Here is a 17,500-nt window from a genome sequence, read left to right on the forward strand (position 1 = left end):
GCTTCCCAGGCCTAATCCTAACCAGTCATAGGCTTCCCAGGCCTAATCCTAACCAGTCCTAGGCTTCCCAGGCCTAATCCTAACCAGTCCTAGGGTTCCCAGGCCTAATCCTAACCAGTCATATGCTTCCCAGGCCTAATCCTAACCAGTCCTAGGCTTCCCAGGCCTAATCCTAACCAGTCCTAGGCTTCCCAGGCCTAATCCTAACCAGTCATATGCTTCCCAGGCCTAATCCTAACCAGTCCTATGCTTACCAGGCCTAATCCTAACCAGTCCTAGGCTTCCCAGGCCTAATCCTGACCAGTCCTAGGCTTCCCAGGCCTAATCCTAACCAGTTCTATGCTTCCCAGGTCTAATCCTAACCAGTCCTAGGCTTCCCAGGCCTAATCCTAACCAGTCCTAGGCTTCCCAGGCCTAATCCTAACCAGTCCTAGGCTTCCCATGCCTAATCCTAACCAGTTCTAGGCTTCCCAGGCCTAATCCTAACCAGTCCTAGGCTTCCCAGGCCTAATCATACCTATTACTTTTACAACAACAAATCTTTTTTTTTTATTAAAAAATACTCATCAAATGTTAGCCTCCTCTTTCCCATGCTTTCCAGTTTTGGATTTAATCACAGTGAGCTTGAACCCAAACGAAGATACAGAAATGTCCAATCAACCTACGCATCGCTCCCGGCAACGTGAGCCCATTACCAACTAACAGTAATTTAGCTGTAGAGGACGATACCTTTCCAACAGCTTCAGGCCGTTCCTGTAAGACATTAATGGAAACGCTGTAGCCTTTTGCAAGGTAATGGAGCGTGTGGGACAGAGGTGGAGCTGGTGTGTTAAACTACTTCAATGTCTTTATGGCTAATAGACTCATTCATGGGCTGTTAACGAAGTTCAGTTCATTGTCTTTATGGCTCAGACTCATTCATGGGCTGTTAATGTAGTTCAGTGACAACATATATACAATTTAGTTTTTCGATTTCTGTGGCAGTTCTGTTTAAATAATTCCTACTATATCACTATAATCCCTACGGTACCACTATAATCCCTACTATATCACTATAATCCCTACTATATACCTATAATCCCTACTATATACCTATAATCCCTACTATATCACTATAATCCTTACTATATCACTATAATCCCTACTATATACCTATAATCCCTACTATATCACTATAACCCCTACTGTAATCCCTACTATATCACTATAATCCCTAATATATCACTATAATCCCTACTATATACCTATAATCCCTACTGTATACCTATAATCCCTACTATATCACTATAACCCCTACTGTAATCCCTACTATATCACTATAATCCCTACTATATACCTATAATCCCTACTATATCACTATAACCCCTACTGTAATCCCTACTATATCGCTATAATCCCTAATATATCACTATAATCCCTACTATAGACCTATAATCCCTACTGTATACCTATAATCCCTACTATATCACTATAACCCCTACTGTAATCCCTACTATATCACTATAATCCCTACTATATACCTATAATCCCTACTGTATACCTATAATCCCTACTATATCACTAAAACCCCTACTGTAATCCCTACTATATCACTATAATCCCTACTGTACCACTATAATCCCTAATATATCACTATAATCCCTACTACATACCTATAATCCCTACTATATCACTAAAACCCCTACTGCAATCCCTACTGTATCACTATAATCCCTACTGTAATCACTAGAATCCCTACTATATCACTAGAATCCCTACTGTAATCCCTACTGTAATCACTATAATCCCTACTATATCACTATAATCCCTACTGTATCACTATAATCCCTATTATATCACTATAATCCCTACTATATACATATAATCTCTACTATAGCACTATAATCCCTACTATATCACTCTAATCCCTATTCTTTCACTATAATCCCTACTATATCACTATAATCCCTACTGTAATCACTATAATCCCTACTGTAATCACTATAATCCTTACTGTAATCACTATACTCCCTACTGTAATCACTATACTCCCTACTGTAATCACTAGAATCCCTACTGTAATCACTATAATCCCTACTATATTACTATAATCCCTACTATATTACTATAATCCCTACTGTAATCACTATAATCCCTACTGTAATCACTATAATCCCTACTGTAATCACTATAATCCCTACTGTACCACTATAATCCCTACTGTAATCTCTATAATCCCTACTGTAATCTCTATAATCCCTACTGTAAACACTATAATCCCTACTGTAATCACTATGATCCCTACTGTAATCACTATAATCTCTACAGTATCACTCTAATCCCCACTGTAATCGCTATAATCCCTACTGTAATCACTCTAATCCCTATTGTAATCACTATAATCCATATTGTAATCACTATAATCCCTACTGTAATCACTATAATCCTTACTGTAATCACTATAATCCCTACTATATCACTATACTCCTTACTGTAATCTCCATAATCCCTACTGTAATCACCATAATCCCTACTGTAATCACCATAATCCCTACTGTATCACCATAATCTCTCCTGTAATCACTATAATCCATACTTTCTTATAATACCTACTATATCACTATAATCCCTACTGTAATCACTATAATCCCTACTGTATCACTATAATCCTTACTATATCACTATAATCCCTACTGTACCACTATAATCCCTTCTATATCACTATAATCCCTACTGTAATCACTATAATCCTTACTATATCACTATAATCCCTACTGTACCACTATAATCCCTACTATATCACTATAATCACTACTGTAATCACTATGATCCCTACTATATCACTATAATCCCTACTATATCACCATAATCCCTACTATATCACTATAATCCCTACTATATCACTATAATCCCTACTGTATCATTATAATCCCTACTATATCACTATAATCCCTACTATATCACTATAATCCCTACTATATCACTATAATCCCTACTGTATCATTATAATCCCTACTATATCACTATAATCCCTACTATATCACTATAATCCCTACTATATCACTATAATCCCTACTATATCACCATAATCCCTACTATATCACTATAATCCCTACTATATCACTATAATCCCTACTGTATCATTATAATCCCTACTATATCACTATAATCCCTACTATATCACCATAATCCCTACTATATCACTATAATCCCTACTATATCACCATAATCCCTACTATATCACTATAATCCCTACTATATCACTATAATCCCTACTATATCACTATAATCCCTACTATATCACTATAATCCCTGCTATATCACTATAATCCCTACTGTATAAGTAGTACTATACATTCACCAGCAATAGTAAACAGTTACTGCAGCAACCAATCAATTAACAGAGAGAAACATTCCGTATTTCCAGACATTCTGACCTTTTTGAAGAGATCTGCTCTCAGCCTGTTAGTCAGGTAGTCCTCCCTCCTCTTCTCTTCCTCCTGTTTCCTCCTCACCTCCGGCAGATTTTTATAGTTTCTGTCAATAAGGAGTCGTCATAATCCCACATACAGTATGGCAGAATATTCAGGTTTAATGCCCAGGGTCCTTTATAAGTGGGCCATTTTTTTTAATTTACCTTTATTTAACTAGGCAAGTCAGTTAAGAACAAATTCTTATTTTCTATGATGGCCTAGGAACAGTGGGTTTAACTGCCTGTTCAGGGGCAGAATGACAGATTTGTACCTTGTCAGCTCAGGGGTTTGAACTTGCAACCTTCCGGTTACTAGTCCAACGTTCTAACCACTAGGCTACCCTGCCGCCCCATCATCCCAGTAGGGTTGGGATCAATTCCATTTTCAATTCAATCAATTCAGAAAGTAAACAGACTGGAATTTCAGTTTACTTTCATAAAATGACTGAACTGAAATATTATTTGGCCCAAAATCTGCATTCCAGACAGTGCTTGTATCGGATTGAATTAAGACTCATTCCATTAAACTAGGCCAGACCTGTAGAGACCTGGTCAACTACAAAGAAGACTCCATTAACCTAGACCAGCCCTGTAAAGACGTGGTCACCTACGAAGAAGACTCCATTAACCTAGACCAGCCCTGTAAAGACGTGGTCACCTATGAAGAAGACTCCATTAACCTAGACCAGCCCTGTAAAGACGTGGTCACCTATGAAGAAGACTCCATTAACCTAGACCAGCCCTGTAGAGACCTGGTCAACTACAAAGAAGACTCCATTAACCTAGACCAGCCCTGTAAAGACGTGGTCACCTATGAAGAAGACTCCATTAACCTAGACCAGCCCTGTAGAGACCTGGTCAACTACAAAGAAGACTTCATTAACCTAGACCAGCCCTGTAGAGACCTGGTCACCTATGAAGAAGACTCCATTAACCTAGACCAGCCCTGTAGAGACCTGGTCACCTATGAAGAAGACTCCATTAACCTAGACCAGCCCTGTAGAGACTTGATCACCTACGCCCATTACACCCATCAGATCACTGAATTGAGACATGATATCTCTCGATTCAACCACAAATCAATCGGCCTAATACAATGTGGGGATGGAACCAAAGAGAGAGAAGGTGAACCGGCAGAGCAAAAACACTGTTAGAAGGAAGCCAGAAGAGAAAATAAAAGCCATTTTGAACAGAGATGTTAGTTATACAGGCTTCCACCTCCGTGGTCAGGACTAGGAGAGAGAGCGAGAGAGAGAGAGAGAGCGAGAGAGAGAGAGAGAGAGAGAGAGAGCGAGAGAGAGAGAGAGAGCGAAAGAGATGCCAGAATGAGAGATTGAGATAGAGGAACTCACTGCCTGGTTCTGAGCTGCATCTCCTTCCCTGTAATGGCTCTATCTCTGGGTCTGAAAAGGTTATCTGGAAACACACACACACACACAATACTGATTATTAACAACAGTTTGTGAGAGATTTCTCGTGATAAGGAAGTCTCGAGTTCCTGCTCACCTGAGTTAGAATACCTCATGATAATCTGCAGACCATAATATTTACCAAGAGAGTTTTCCAATCGTTTTATTTCCCACCACAATGATCGGTAGAGGGATGAGTCAAGAGGAAAACAGACATCCAGAGGTGGGGAAACTGGAATCCGTTTTACCTCATCTTTACCACCTGTCGACCAGACAATACTCCACACAGACAAAACTCTAGATCACCTCTACTCCACACAGACAAAACTCTAGATCACCTCTACTCCACACATAGACAAAACTCTAGATCACCTCTACTCCACACAGACAAAACTCTAGATCACCTCTACTCCACACATAGACAAAACTCTAGATCACCTCCCCTCCACACATAGACAAAACTCTAGATCCCCTCTACTCCACACATAGACAAAACTCTAGATCACCTCCCCTCCACACATAGACAAAACTCTAGATCCCCTCTACTCCACACAGACAAAACTCTAGATCACCTCTACTCCACACAGACAAAACTCTAGATCACCTCTACTCCACACATAGACAAAACTCTAGATCCCCTCTACTCCACACAGACAAAACTCTAGATCACCTCTACTCCACACAGACAAAACTCTAGATCACCTCTACTCCACACAGACAAAACTCTAGATCACCTCTACTCCACACAGACAAAACTCTAGATCACCTCTACTCCACACAGACAAAACTCTAGATCACCTCTACTCCACACAGACAAAACTCTAGATCACCTCTACTCCACACATAGACAAAACTCTAGATCACCTCTACTCCACACATAGACAAAACTCTAGATCACCTCTACTCCACACATAGACAAAACTCTAGATCACCTCTACTCCAGCACTACTGCCTCCCAGAGAAGATGACTACTGCCTGCCAGAGAAGATGACTACTGCCTGTCAGAGAAGATGACTACTGCCTCCCAGAGAAGATGACTACTGCCTGCCAGAGAAGATGACTACTGCCTGCCAGAGAAGATGACTACTGCCTGTCAGAGAAGATGACTACTGCCTCCCAGAGAAGATGACTACTGCCTGCCAGAGAAGATGACTACTGCCTCCCAGAGAAGATGACTACTGCCTGCCAGAGAAGATGACTACTGCCTGCCAGAGAAGATGACTTCTGCCTGTCAGAGAAGATGACTACTGCCTGTCAGAGAAGATGACTACAGCCTGTCAGAGAAGATGACTACTGCCTGTCAGAGAAGATGACTACTGCCTGTCAGAGAAGATGACTTCTGCCTGTCAGAGAAGATGACTATATTCACTATCACCTGGAAGAGATATGTTTTTCACTGTTGCAGGCAGGTACAGTGTTTCTTGCATTGATTTGCTTGAATGAGGTTTTCATATCCTGCTTTAATTATCATACAGGAAGTGTGTCTTTGTTTTGACAATAGGCAATTCTCCAATAGATAATCCTTTATAACTCAATGCCATTATCATTGATCTGAGCCAATGGTGTAGTTTCACACTAGGACCAGCAGGGGGCAGTAAGCACTATGAAATCAGCATACTACCGGGGGTTTTGGTTTATTTTTTTCCATTAAAGGGACAATCTTCATTTCAAACCATAACAAAGGTACACCCCCGCCACTGTTTCGGTAAACAAATGAGGGATGGGGCTGGAGACATGTAACCTCATGTAACCTCTCTCAAATTAATAGACAGAGCTGTGGACGCAAGGACTGACCATCCACGATATCAACATTACAGTTTAACCTTTTGAAGCTGTACAGTATTTGTTTACAATTACATTGTTTGCAAAGACAGGATTTTTTTTTTTTAACTTATATTTTAGGTTCTGATGGAGTTTGACAGTTGAACTGAGCTCATGGGTATCTATAATTGATTTAAAAGTCTAAACATCGATTTAGAGAATACAAATGGCCCCTTTTAAAGCTGATATTCAGCAGGGAAATCGGTTGATCAGATAAACAAACTCATTACGTCTGAAGGTCAGGGCTGTCTGTGACACCAATCATTGTTTTCCCATGAATAGAGAGACATATATATATGAAGAACAAAGAAAAACTGGAACAATATGAACAAACATGTGGGTTGATATCTTGTTTCCGTTGTATCATGTTATGTAGATATACAACGAGCCTGAGGGGCAAATGTGGAGACAGAAGAGAGCTCTGACTATGTGTGTGGCATACAGCCCACTGCAGCTGCATGGGTACAATGGGTGTTATAGTGAAAGACATGGTGTGAGAGAGATAGAGAGAGAGAGACAGAGACAGAGACAGAGAGAGAGAGAGAGAGAGAGAGAGAGAGAGAGGGAGAGACAGACAGACAGAGAGAGAGAGAGAGAGAGAGAGAGAGAGAGAGAGAGAGAGAGAGAGAGAGAGAGAGAGGGAGAGGGAGAGGGAGAGGGAGAGGGAGAGAGAGAGAGAGAGAGAGAGAGAGAGAGAGAGAGAGAGGGAGAGAGAGAGGGAGAGGGAGAGGGAGAGGGAGAGAGAGAGAGAGAGAGAGAGAGAGAGAGAGAGAGAGAGAGAGAGAGAGAGAGAGAGAGAGAGAGAGAGAGAGAGAGAGAGAGAGAGAGAGAGAGAGAGAGAGAGAGAGAGAGAGAGAGAGAGAGAGAGAGAGAGAGAGAGAGAGAGAGAGAGAGAGAGAGAGAGAGAGAGAGAGAGAGAGAGAGAGAGAGAGAGAGAGAGAGAGAGAGAGAGAGAGAGAGAGAGAGAGAGAGATAGAGAGAAAGAGAGAGAGACAAGACAGAGAGAGAGAGACAGAGACAGAGACAGAGAGAGAGAGACAGAGAGAGAGAGAGAGAGAGAGAGAGAGAGAGAGAGAGACAGAGACAGAGACAGAGACAGAGACAGAGACAGAGACAGAGACAGACGGAGACGGAGACGGAGAGAGAGAGAGAGACACAGTCAGTGGTACCATACCACTCAGACTGGTTCTGGTGCTGTGTCCTCTATGACAGAGAGAGGAACAGGTCAGTGGTACCGTACCACTCAAATCAAATCAAATCAAATTTTATTTGTCACATACACATGGTTAGCAGATGTTAATGCGAGTGTAGCGAAATGCTTGTGCTTCTAGTTCCGACAATGCAGTGATAACCAACAAGTAATCTAACTAACAATTCCAAAACTACTGTCTTATACACAGTGTAAGGGGATAAGGAACATGTACATAAGGATATATGAATGAGTGATGGTACAGAGCAGCATACAGTAGATGGTATCGAGTACAGTATATACATATGAGATGAGTGTGTAGACAAAGTAAACAAAGTGGCATAGTTAAAGTGGCTAGTGATACATGTGTTACATAAGGATGCAGTCGATGTTGTAGAGTACAGTATATACATATGCATATGAGATGAATAATGTAGGGTAAGTAACATTATATAAGGTAGCATTGTTTAAAGTGGCTAGTGATATATTTACATCATTTCCATCAATTCCCATTATTAAAATGGCTGGAGTTGGGTCAGTGTCAATGACAGTGTGTTGGCAGCAGCCACTCAATGTTAGTGGTGGCTATTTAACAGTCTGATGGCCTTGAGATAGAAGCTGTTTTTGAGTCTCTCGGTCCCAGCTTTGATGCACCTGTACTGACCTCGCCTTCTGGATGATAGCGGGGTGAACAGGCAGTGGTTCGGGTGGTTGATGTCCTTGATGATCTTTATGGCCTTCCTGTAACAACGGGTGGTGTAGGTGTCCTGGAGGGCAGGTAGTTTGCCCCCGGTGATGCGTTGTGCAGTCCTCACTACCCTCTGGAGAGCCTTACGGTTGAGGGCGGAGCAGTTGCCGTACCAGGCGGTGATACAGCCCGCCAGGATGCTCTCGATTGTGCATCTGTAGAAGTTTGTGAGTGCTTTTGGTGACAAGCCGAATTTTTCAGCCTCCTGAGGTTGAATAGGCGCTGCTGCGCCTTCTTCACGACGCTGTCAGTGTGAGTGGACCAATTCAGTTTGTCTGTGATGTGTATGCCGAGGAACTTAAAACTAGCTACCCTCTCCACTACTGTTCCATCGATGTGGATAGGGGGTGTTCCCTCTGCTGTTTCCTGAAGTCCACAATCATCTCCTTAGTTTTGTTGACGTTGAGTGTGAGGTTATTTTCCTGACACCACACTCCAAGGGCCCTCACCTCCTCCCTGTAGGCCGTCTCGTCGTTGTTGGTAATCAAGCCTACCACTGTTGTGTCGTCCGCAAACTTGATGATTGAGTTGGAGGCGTGCGTGGCCACGCAGTCATGGGTGAACAGGGAGTACAGGAGAGGGCTCAGAACGCACCCTTGTGGGGCCCCCGTGTTGAGGATCAGCGGGGAGGAGATGTTGTTGCCTACCCTCACCACCTGGGGCGGCCCGTCAGGAAGTCCAGTACCCAGTTGCACAGGGCGGGGTCGAGACCCAGGGTCTCGAGCTTGATGACGAGCTTGGAGGGTACTATGGTGTTGAATGCCGAGCTGTAGTCGATGAACAGCATTCTCACATAGGTATTCCTCTTGTCCAGGTGGGTTAGGGCAGTGTGCAGTGTGGTTGAGATTGCATCGTCTGTGGACCTATTTGGGCGGTAAGCAAATTGGAGTGGGTCTAGGGTGTCAGGTAGGGTGGAGGTGATATGGTCCTTGACTAGTCTCTCAAAGCACTTCATGATGACGGAAGTGAGTGCTACGGGGCGGTAGTCGTTTAGCTCAGTTACCTTAGCTTTCTTGGGAACAGGAACAATGGTGGCCCTCTTGAAGCATGTGGGAACAGCAGACTGGTATAGGGATTGATTGAATATGTCCGTAAACACACCGGCCAGCTGGTCTGCGCATGCTCGGAGGGCGCGGCTGGGGATGCCGTCTGGGCCTGCAGCCTTGCGAGGGTTAACACGTTTAAATGTCTTACTCACCTCGGCTGCAGTGAAGGAGAGACTGCATGTTTCCGTTGCAGGCCGTGTCAGTGGCACTGTATTGTCCTCAAAGCGGGCAAAAAGTTATTTAGTCTGCCTGGGAGCAAGACATCCTGGTCCGTGACTGGGCTGGATTTCATCTTGTAGTCCGTGATTGACTGTAGACCCTGCCACATGCCTCTTGTGTCTGAGCCATTGAATTGAGATTCCACTTTGTCTCTGTACTGACGCTTAGCTTGTTTGATAGCCTTACGGAGGGAATAGCTGCACTGTTTGTATTCAGTCATGTTGCCAGACACCTTGCCCTGATTAAAAGCAGTGGTTCGCGCTTTCAGTTTCACGCGAATGCTGCCATCAATCCACGGTTTCTGGTTAGGGAATGTTTTTATCGTTGCTATGGGAACGACATCTTCGACGCACGTTCTAATGAACTCGCACACCGAATCAGCGTATTCGTCAATATTCCCATCTGACGCAATACGAAACATGTCCCAGTCCACGTGATGGAAGCAGTCTTGGAGTGTAGAGTCAGCTTGTTCTGACCAGCGTTGGACAGACCTCAGCGTGGGAGCCTCTTGTTTTAATTTCTGCCTGTAGGCAGGGATCAGCAAAATGGAGTCGTGGTCAGCTTTTCCGAAAGGGGGGCGGGGCAGGGCCTTATATGCGTCGCGGAAGTTAGAGTAACAATGATCCAAGGTTTTACCACCCCTGGTTGCGCAATCGATATGCTGATAAAATTTAGGGAGTCTTGTTTTCAGATTGGCTTTGTTAAAATCCCCAGCTACAATGAATGCAGCCTCCGGATAAATGTTTTCCAGTTTGCAAAGAGTTAAATAAAGTTCGTTCAGAGCCATCGATGTGTCTGCTTGGGGGGGGATATATACGGCTGTGATTATAATCGAAGAGAATTCTCTTGGAAGATAATGCGGTCTACATTTGATTGTGAGGAATTCTAAATCAGGTGAACAGAAGGATTTGAGTTCCTGTATGTTTTCTTCATCACACCATGTCCCGTTAGTCATGAGGCATACGCCCCCTCCACTCTTCTTACCAGAGAGATGTTTGTTTCTGTCGGCGCGATGCGTGGAGAAACCCGTTGGCTGCACCGCCCTGGATAGCGTCTTCCCAGTAAGCCATGTCTCCGTAAAGCAGAGAACGTTGCAGTCTCTGATGTCCCTCTGGAATGCCACCCTTGCTCGGATTTCATCAACCTTGTTGTCGAGAGACTGGACATTGGCAAGAAGAATACTGGGAAGTGGTGCGCGATGTGCCCTTTTCCGGAGTCTGACCAGAACACCGCCGCGTTTCCCTCTTTTTCGGAGTCGTTTCCTTGGGTCGCTGCATGCGATCCATTCCGTTGTCCTGTTTGTAAGGCAGAACACAGGATCCGCGTCGCGGAAAACATATTCTTGGTCGTACTGATGGTGAGTTGACGCTGATCTTATATTCAGTAGTTCTTCTCGACTGTATGTAATGAAACCTAAGATGACCTGGGGTACTAATGTAAGAAATAACACGTAAAAAAACAAAAAACTGCATAGTTTCCTAGGAACGCGAAGCGAGGCGGCCATCTCAGTCGGCGCCGGAAGTAGACTGGTTCTGGTGCTGTGTCCTCTATGACAGAGAGAGGAACAGGTCAGTGGTACTATACCACTCAGACTGGTTCTGGTGCTGTGTCCTCTATGACAGAGAGAGAAACAGGTCAGTGGTACCGTACCACTAAGACTGGTTCTGGTGCTGTGTCCTCTATGACAGAGAGAGAAACAGGTCAGTGGTACCGTACCACTAAGAGGACTGGTTCTGGTGCTGTGTCCTCTATGACAGAGAGAGAAACAGGTCAGTGGTACCGTACCACTAAGAGGACTGGTTCTGGTGCTGTGTCCTCTATGGTGCATCAGCATCATCTCCTCTGGCTGGTGGTCAGAGCGCCTCTCCTCCCTCCTCTTTTCTGCCCGCCTCTCCATCTCTCTCAGTCTGCCCTGAGAGCGACTGATGAAGTGTGGTCTGGATCGCTCCAGAGCCTCCTGTATGTGGGCCAAAAGCAGAGATGTTTTTACTCTTATCTAAAATGACCTACTGTCACTGCTTCAGCAGGGAGCCGAGGACACTGTCCTGAGGTATGCCTGGAACTCCTGATGCTGGCACACTTCATGTGGATGGAGGCTGGCTAGGAGCTGGCTAGGAGCTGGCGAGGAGCTGGTACTCTTCATGTGGATGGAGGCTGGCTAGGAGCTGATATTCTTCATGTGGAGGGAGGCTGGCTAGGAGCTGGCTAGGAAATGGCTAGGAGCTGGTATTCTTCATGAGGAGGGAGGCTGACTAGGAGCTGTTATTCTTCATGTGGATGGAGGCTGGCTAGGAGCTGGCTAGGAGATGGCTAGGAGCTGTTATTCTTCATGTGGAGGGGGACTGGCTAGGAGCTGGCTAGGAGATGGCTAGGAGCTGGTACTCTTCATGAGGAGGGAGGCTGGCTAGGAGCTGTTATTCTTCATGTGGAGGGGGGCTGGCTAGGAGCTGGCTAGGAGCTGGCTAGGAGATGGCTAGGAGCTGGTACTCTTTATGTGGAGGGAGGCTGGCTAGGAGATAGCTAGGAGCTGGTATTATTCATGTGGAGGGAGGCTGGCTAGGAGCTGGTATTCTTCATGTGGAGGGAGGCTGGCTAGGAGATAGCTAGGAGCTGGTATTATTCACGTGGAGGGGGGCTGGCTAGGAGCTGGTATTATTCATGTGGGGGGGGCTGGCTAGGAGATGGCTAGGAGCTGGTACTCTTCATGTGGAGGGAGGCTGGCTAGGAGCTGGTATTATTAATGTGGAGGGAGGCTGGCTAGGAGCTGGTACTCTTCATGAGGAGGGAGGCTGGCTAGGAGCTGGTATTCTTCATGAGGAGGGAGGCTGGCTAGGAAATGGCTAGGAGCTGGTACTCTTCATGTGGAGGGAGGCTGGCTAGGAGCTGGCTAGGAGCTGGCTAGGAGCTGGTATTCTTCATGTGGAGGGAGGCTGGCTAGGAGCTGGCTAGGAGCTGGTACTCTTCATGTGGAGGGAGGCTGGCTAGGAGCTGGCTAGGAGCTGGCTAGGAGCTGGTACTCTTCATGTGGAGGGAGGCTGGCTAGGAGCTGGCTAGGAGCTGGTATTCTTCATGTGGAGGGAGGCTGGCTAGGAGCTGGTACTCTTCATGTGGAGGGAGGCTGGCTAGGAGCTGGTACTCTTCATGTGGAGGGAGGCTGGCTAGGAGCTGGTATTATTCATGAGGAGGGAGGCTGGCTAGGAGCTGGTATTCTTCATGAGGAGGGAGGCTGGCTAGGAGCTGGTACTCTTCATGAGGAGGGAGGCTGGCTAGGAGCTGGTATTCTTCATGAGGAGGGAGGCTGGCTAGGAAATGGCTAGGAGCTGGTACTCTTCATGTGGAGGGAGGCTGGCTAGGAGCTGGCTAGGAGCTGGCTAGGACCTGGTACTCTTCATGTGGAGGGAGGCTGGCTAGGAGCTGGCTAGGAGCTGGTATTCTTCATGTGGAGGGAGGCTGGCTAGGAGCTGGTACTCTTCATGTGGAGGGAGGCTGGCTAGGAGCTGGTACTCTTCATGTGGAGGGAGGCTGGCTAGGAGCTGGTATTATTCATGAGGAGGGAGGCTGGCTAGGAGCTGGTATTCTTCATGAGGAGGGAGGCTGGCTAGGAGCTGGTACTCTTCATGTGGAGGGAGGCTGGCTAGGAGCTGGCTAGGAGCTGGTATTCTTCATGTGGAGGGAGGCTGGCTAGGAGTTGGTACTCTTCATGAGGAGGGAGGCTGGCTAGGAGCTGGCTAGGCGCTGGCTAGGAGCTGGTATTCTTCATGTGGAGGGAGGCTGGCTAGGAGATGGTACTCTTCATGTGGAGGGAGGCTGGCTAGGAGATGGCTAGGTGCTGGCTAGTTGCTGGCTAGGAGCTGGCTAGGTGCTGGCTAGTAGCTGGCTAGGTGCTGGCTAGGAGATGGCTAGGAGATGGCTAGGTGCTGGCTAGGAGATGGCTAGGAGCTGGCTAGGAGCTGGCTATGAGATGGCTAGGTGCTGGCTAGGAGCTGGCTAGGAGATGGCTAGGTGCTGGCTAGGAGCTGGCTAGGAGATGGCTAGGAGCTGGCTAGGTGCTGGCTAGGAGCTGGCTAGGAGCTGGCTAGGAGCTGGCTAGGAGATGGCTAGGTGCTGGCTAGGAGCTGGCTAGGAGATGGCTAGGTGCTGGCTAGGAGCTGGCTAGGAGATGGCTAGGAGATGGCTAGGTGCTGGCTAGGAGATGGCTAGGTGCTGGCTAGGTGCTGGCTAGGAGCTGGCTAGGAGATGGCTAGGTGCTGGCTAGGAGCTGGCTAGGAGATGGCTAGGTGCTGGCTAGGAGATGGCTAGGAGATGGCTAGATGCTGGCTAGGAGATGGCTAGGAGATGGCTAGGTGCTGGCTAGGAGATGGCTAGGTGCTGGCTAGGAGATGGCTAGGAGATGGCTAGATGCTGGCTAGGAGATGGCTAGGAGATGGCTAGGTGCTGGCTAGGAGATGGCTAGGAGATGGCTAGGTGCTGGCTAGGAGATGGCTAGGAGATGGCTAGGTGCTGGCTAGGAGATGGCTAGGAGATGGCTAGGTGCTGGCTAGGAGATGGCTAGGAGATGGCTAGGTGCTGGCTAGGAGATGGCTAGGAGATGGCTAGATGCTGGCTAGGAGATGGCTAGGTGCTGGCTAGGAGATGGCTAGGAGATGGCTAGATGCTGGCTAGGAGATGGCTAGGAGATGGCTAGGTGCTGGCTAGGAGATGGCTAGGAGATGGCTAGGAGATGGCTAGATGCTGGCTAGGAGATGGCTAGGTGCTGGCTAGGAGCTGGCTAGGTGCTGGCTGGGAGATGGCTAGGAGATGGCTAGATGCTGGCGCATGTTGTGTTACTATTGATTTCTCCCTTACAGAAATGTAGTGTGTGTTTTTTCGCCGCAGAGGAAAAATATAACAAGATACTGTCCCAGCATGCAACATCTCTGACTTGACTATGCTGAGAGATGAACAGGCCTGTTGTGAAAAGCATTAAGCCTGGAGCCCAAGACACGTCTTTCATCATCAAGTTTCATGAGTTCCATGCATCCAAAACTTACTCCAGAACTTCAACTTACCCTGCTGGCTAGGAGATGGCTAGGAGCTGGTATCTTCAACTTACCCTGCTGGCTATGAGATGGCTAGGAGCTGGTATCTTCAACTTACCCTGCTGGCTATGAGATGGCTAGGAGCTGGTATCTTCAACTTACCCTGCTGGCTATGAGATGGCTAGGAGCTGGTATCTTCAACTTACCCTGCTGGCTATGAGATGGCTAGGAGCTGGTATCTTCAACTTACCCTGCTGGCTATGAGATGGCTAGGAGCTGGTATCTTCAACTTACCCTGCTGGCTATGAGATGGCTAGGAGCTGGTATCTTCAACTTACCCTGCTGGCTATGAGATGGCTAGGAGCTGGTATCTTCAACTTACCCTGCTGGCTATGAGATGGCTAGGAGCTGGTATCTTCAACTTACCCTGCTGGCTATGAGATGGCTAGGAGCTGGTATCTTCAACTTACCCTGCTGGCTATGAGATGGCTAGGAGCTGGTATCTTCAACTTACCCTGCTGGCTATGAGATGGCTAGGAGCTGGTATCTTCAACTTACCCTGCTGGCTATGAGATGGCTAGGAGCTGGTATCTTCAACTTACCCTGCTGGCTATGAGATGGCTAGGAGCTGGTATCTTCAACTTACCCTGCTGGCTATGAGATGGCTAGGAGCTGGTATCTTCAACTTACCCTGCTGGCTATGAGATGGCTAGGAGCTGGTATCTTCAACTTACCCTGGGTGATGGAATGTTGGCTTTGCTTGTTTCCGGGTCGGAGTCAGAATTCAGGGGAATAAACCCAACATCAATCTGGGTTGTGTGATGTTTGGTTCTGGTGGCCTCACCAGGGTCTAGTCTGTTATCATCAGTCCTGGGTCGCACACAACCACCAGCATCCTTCACTAGAAGTGAGTGAGTGAGTGAGTGAGTGAGTGAGTGAGTGAGTGAGTGAGTGAGTGAGTGAGTGAGTGAGTGAGTGAGTGAGTGAGTGAGTGAGTGAGTGAGTGAGAGAGAGAGAGAGAGAGAGAGAGAGGAGAGAGAGAGAAGGGTAGAGAGAGAGAGAGAGAGAGAGAGAGAGAGAGAGAGAGAGAGAGAGAGAGAGAGAGAGAGAGAGAGAGAGAGAGAGAGAGAGAGAGAGAGAGAGAGAAAAGAGAGGGTGTGTTGATTTCTCGTTCTCTCTCAAACAAATTCAATAATCTTTATATAACAAAGTATTTATCCTTCCAATAACTTTATTTTACCTTTCAATCAAAAATGGGATTTATAATCTGAACTCAAGACAATTATCTGATTATGAAGACAATTTCAGGAACAATTAACTTGACACACACACACAGAGAGAAACCTTCAAGCAAGCCACATGTTGTTTTCTCTAATGCCTCCTCAAAAGTTAGAACCCAGCATCACTTCTGACATTTAACTGAAATTATTTCAGGTAATTGTCTCAAGGACCGATATTTGTTATGAGCTATGCTCTGTGAAGGTCATTAACGTTGAGGCAAAAACTTCATAAACAGCAACGATACCCAGTGCTTTTCCCTCTTCCGGTGAGGTGTGTGACCTTGAGGCCTGTGTAGAAAGGTCATGTGGTGTTGTCTTCTTCAGGCTCAGTTGTCTCTGGAGTTTGATATGAGCTATGACGGAGGCAGCGTTCAGGGCGAGGATAACCTCAGGAGACTGCTGATGTGACTGGGGCTCTGAAACACAGGACGCCTTTGTTAGACAGATAGCGACAAATCAATATGCTTATTTGGACCAAGATCAATATACATACAATTAAATTAATGATGTATTTTACTAAGTGACATAGAGAATGTATTACATGAGTAGCCCTGTAATTAATGATGTATTTTACTAAGTGACATAGAGAATGTATTACATGAGTAGGCCTGTAATTAATGGTGTATTTTACTAAGTGACATAGAGAATGTATTACATGAGTAGGCCTGTAATTAATGATGTATTTTACTAAGTGACATAGAGAATGTATTACATGAGTAGGCCTGTAATTAATGGTGTATTTTACTAAGTGACATAGAGAATGTATTACATGAGTAGGCCTGTAATTAATGATGTATTTTACTAAGTGACATAGAGAATGTATTACATGAGTAGGCCTGTAATTAATGATGTATTTTACTAAGTGACATAGAGAATGTATTACATGAGTAGCCCTGTAATTAATGATGTATTTTACTAAGTGACATAGAGAATGTATTACATGAGTAGGCCTGTAATTAATGGTGTATTTTACTAAGTGACATAGAGAATGTATTACATGAGTAGGCCTGTAATTAATGATGTATTTTACTAAGTGACATAGAGAATGTATTACATGAGTAGCCCTGTAATTAATGATGTATTTTACTAAGTGACATAGAGAATGTATTACATGAGTAGCCCTGTAATTAATGATGTATTTTACTAAGTGACATAGAGAATGTATTACATGAGTAGCCCTGTAATTAATGATGTATTTTACTAAGTGACATAGAGAATGTATTACATGAGTAGGCCTGTAATTAATGGTGTATTTTACTAAGTGACATAGAGAATGTATTACATGAGTAGGCCTGTAATTAATGATGTATTTTACTAAG

The 17,500-nt window shown here is 45.5% G+C and overlaps 1 protein-coding gene across 1 annotated transcript in view; it reads right to left on the reverse strand.

Annotated features, from left to right (window-relative positions):
- Positions 1–17,500, reverse strand: part of LOC124018332 — a 27,877-nt gene that overhangs the window by 5,731 nt on the left and 4,646 nt on the right. Inside the window, exons 2-6 of the mRNA XM_046333604.1 lie at positions 16,427–16,597; positions 15,636–15,802; positions 11,669–11,840; positions 4,804–4,867; positions 3,417–3,516 (exon numbers count right to left, since the gene is read on the reverse strand). Of these exons, the coding sequence (XP_046189560.1) occupies positions 3,417–3,516; positions 4,804–4,867; positions 11,669–11,840; positions 15,636–15,802; positions 16,427–16,597 (674 nt within the window). The remainder of the gene's footprint in view (positions 1–3,416; positions 3,517–4,803; positions 4,868–11,668; positions 11,841–15,635; positions 15,803–16,426; positions 16,598–17,500) is intronic.

The sequence above is a fragment of the Oncorhynchus gorbuscha genome, unplaced genomic scaffold (assembly GCF_021184085.1).
Source record: "Oncorhynchus gorbuscha isolate QuinsamMale2020 ecotype Even-year unplaced genomic scaffold, OgorEven_v1.0 Un_scaffold_480, whole genome shotgun sequence".
Classification (NCBI taxonomy): domain Eukaryota; kingdom Metazoa; phylum Chordata; class Actinopteri; order Salmoniformes; family Salmonidae; genus Oncorhynchus; species Oncorhynchus gorbuscha.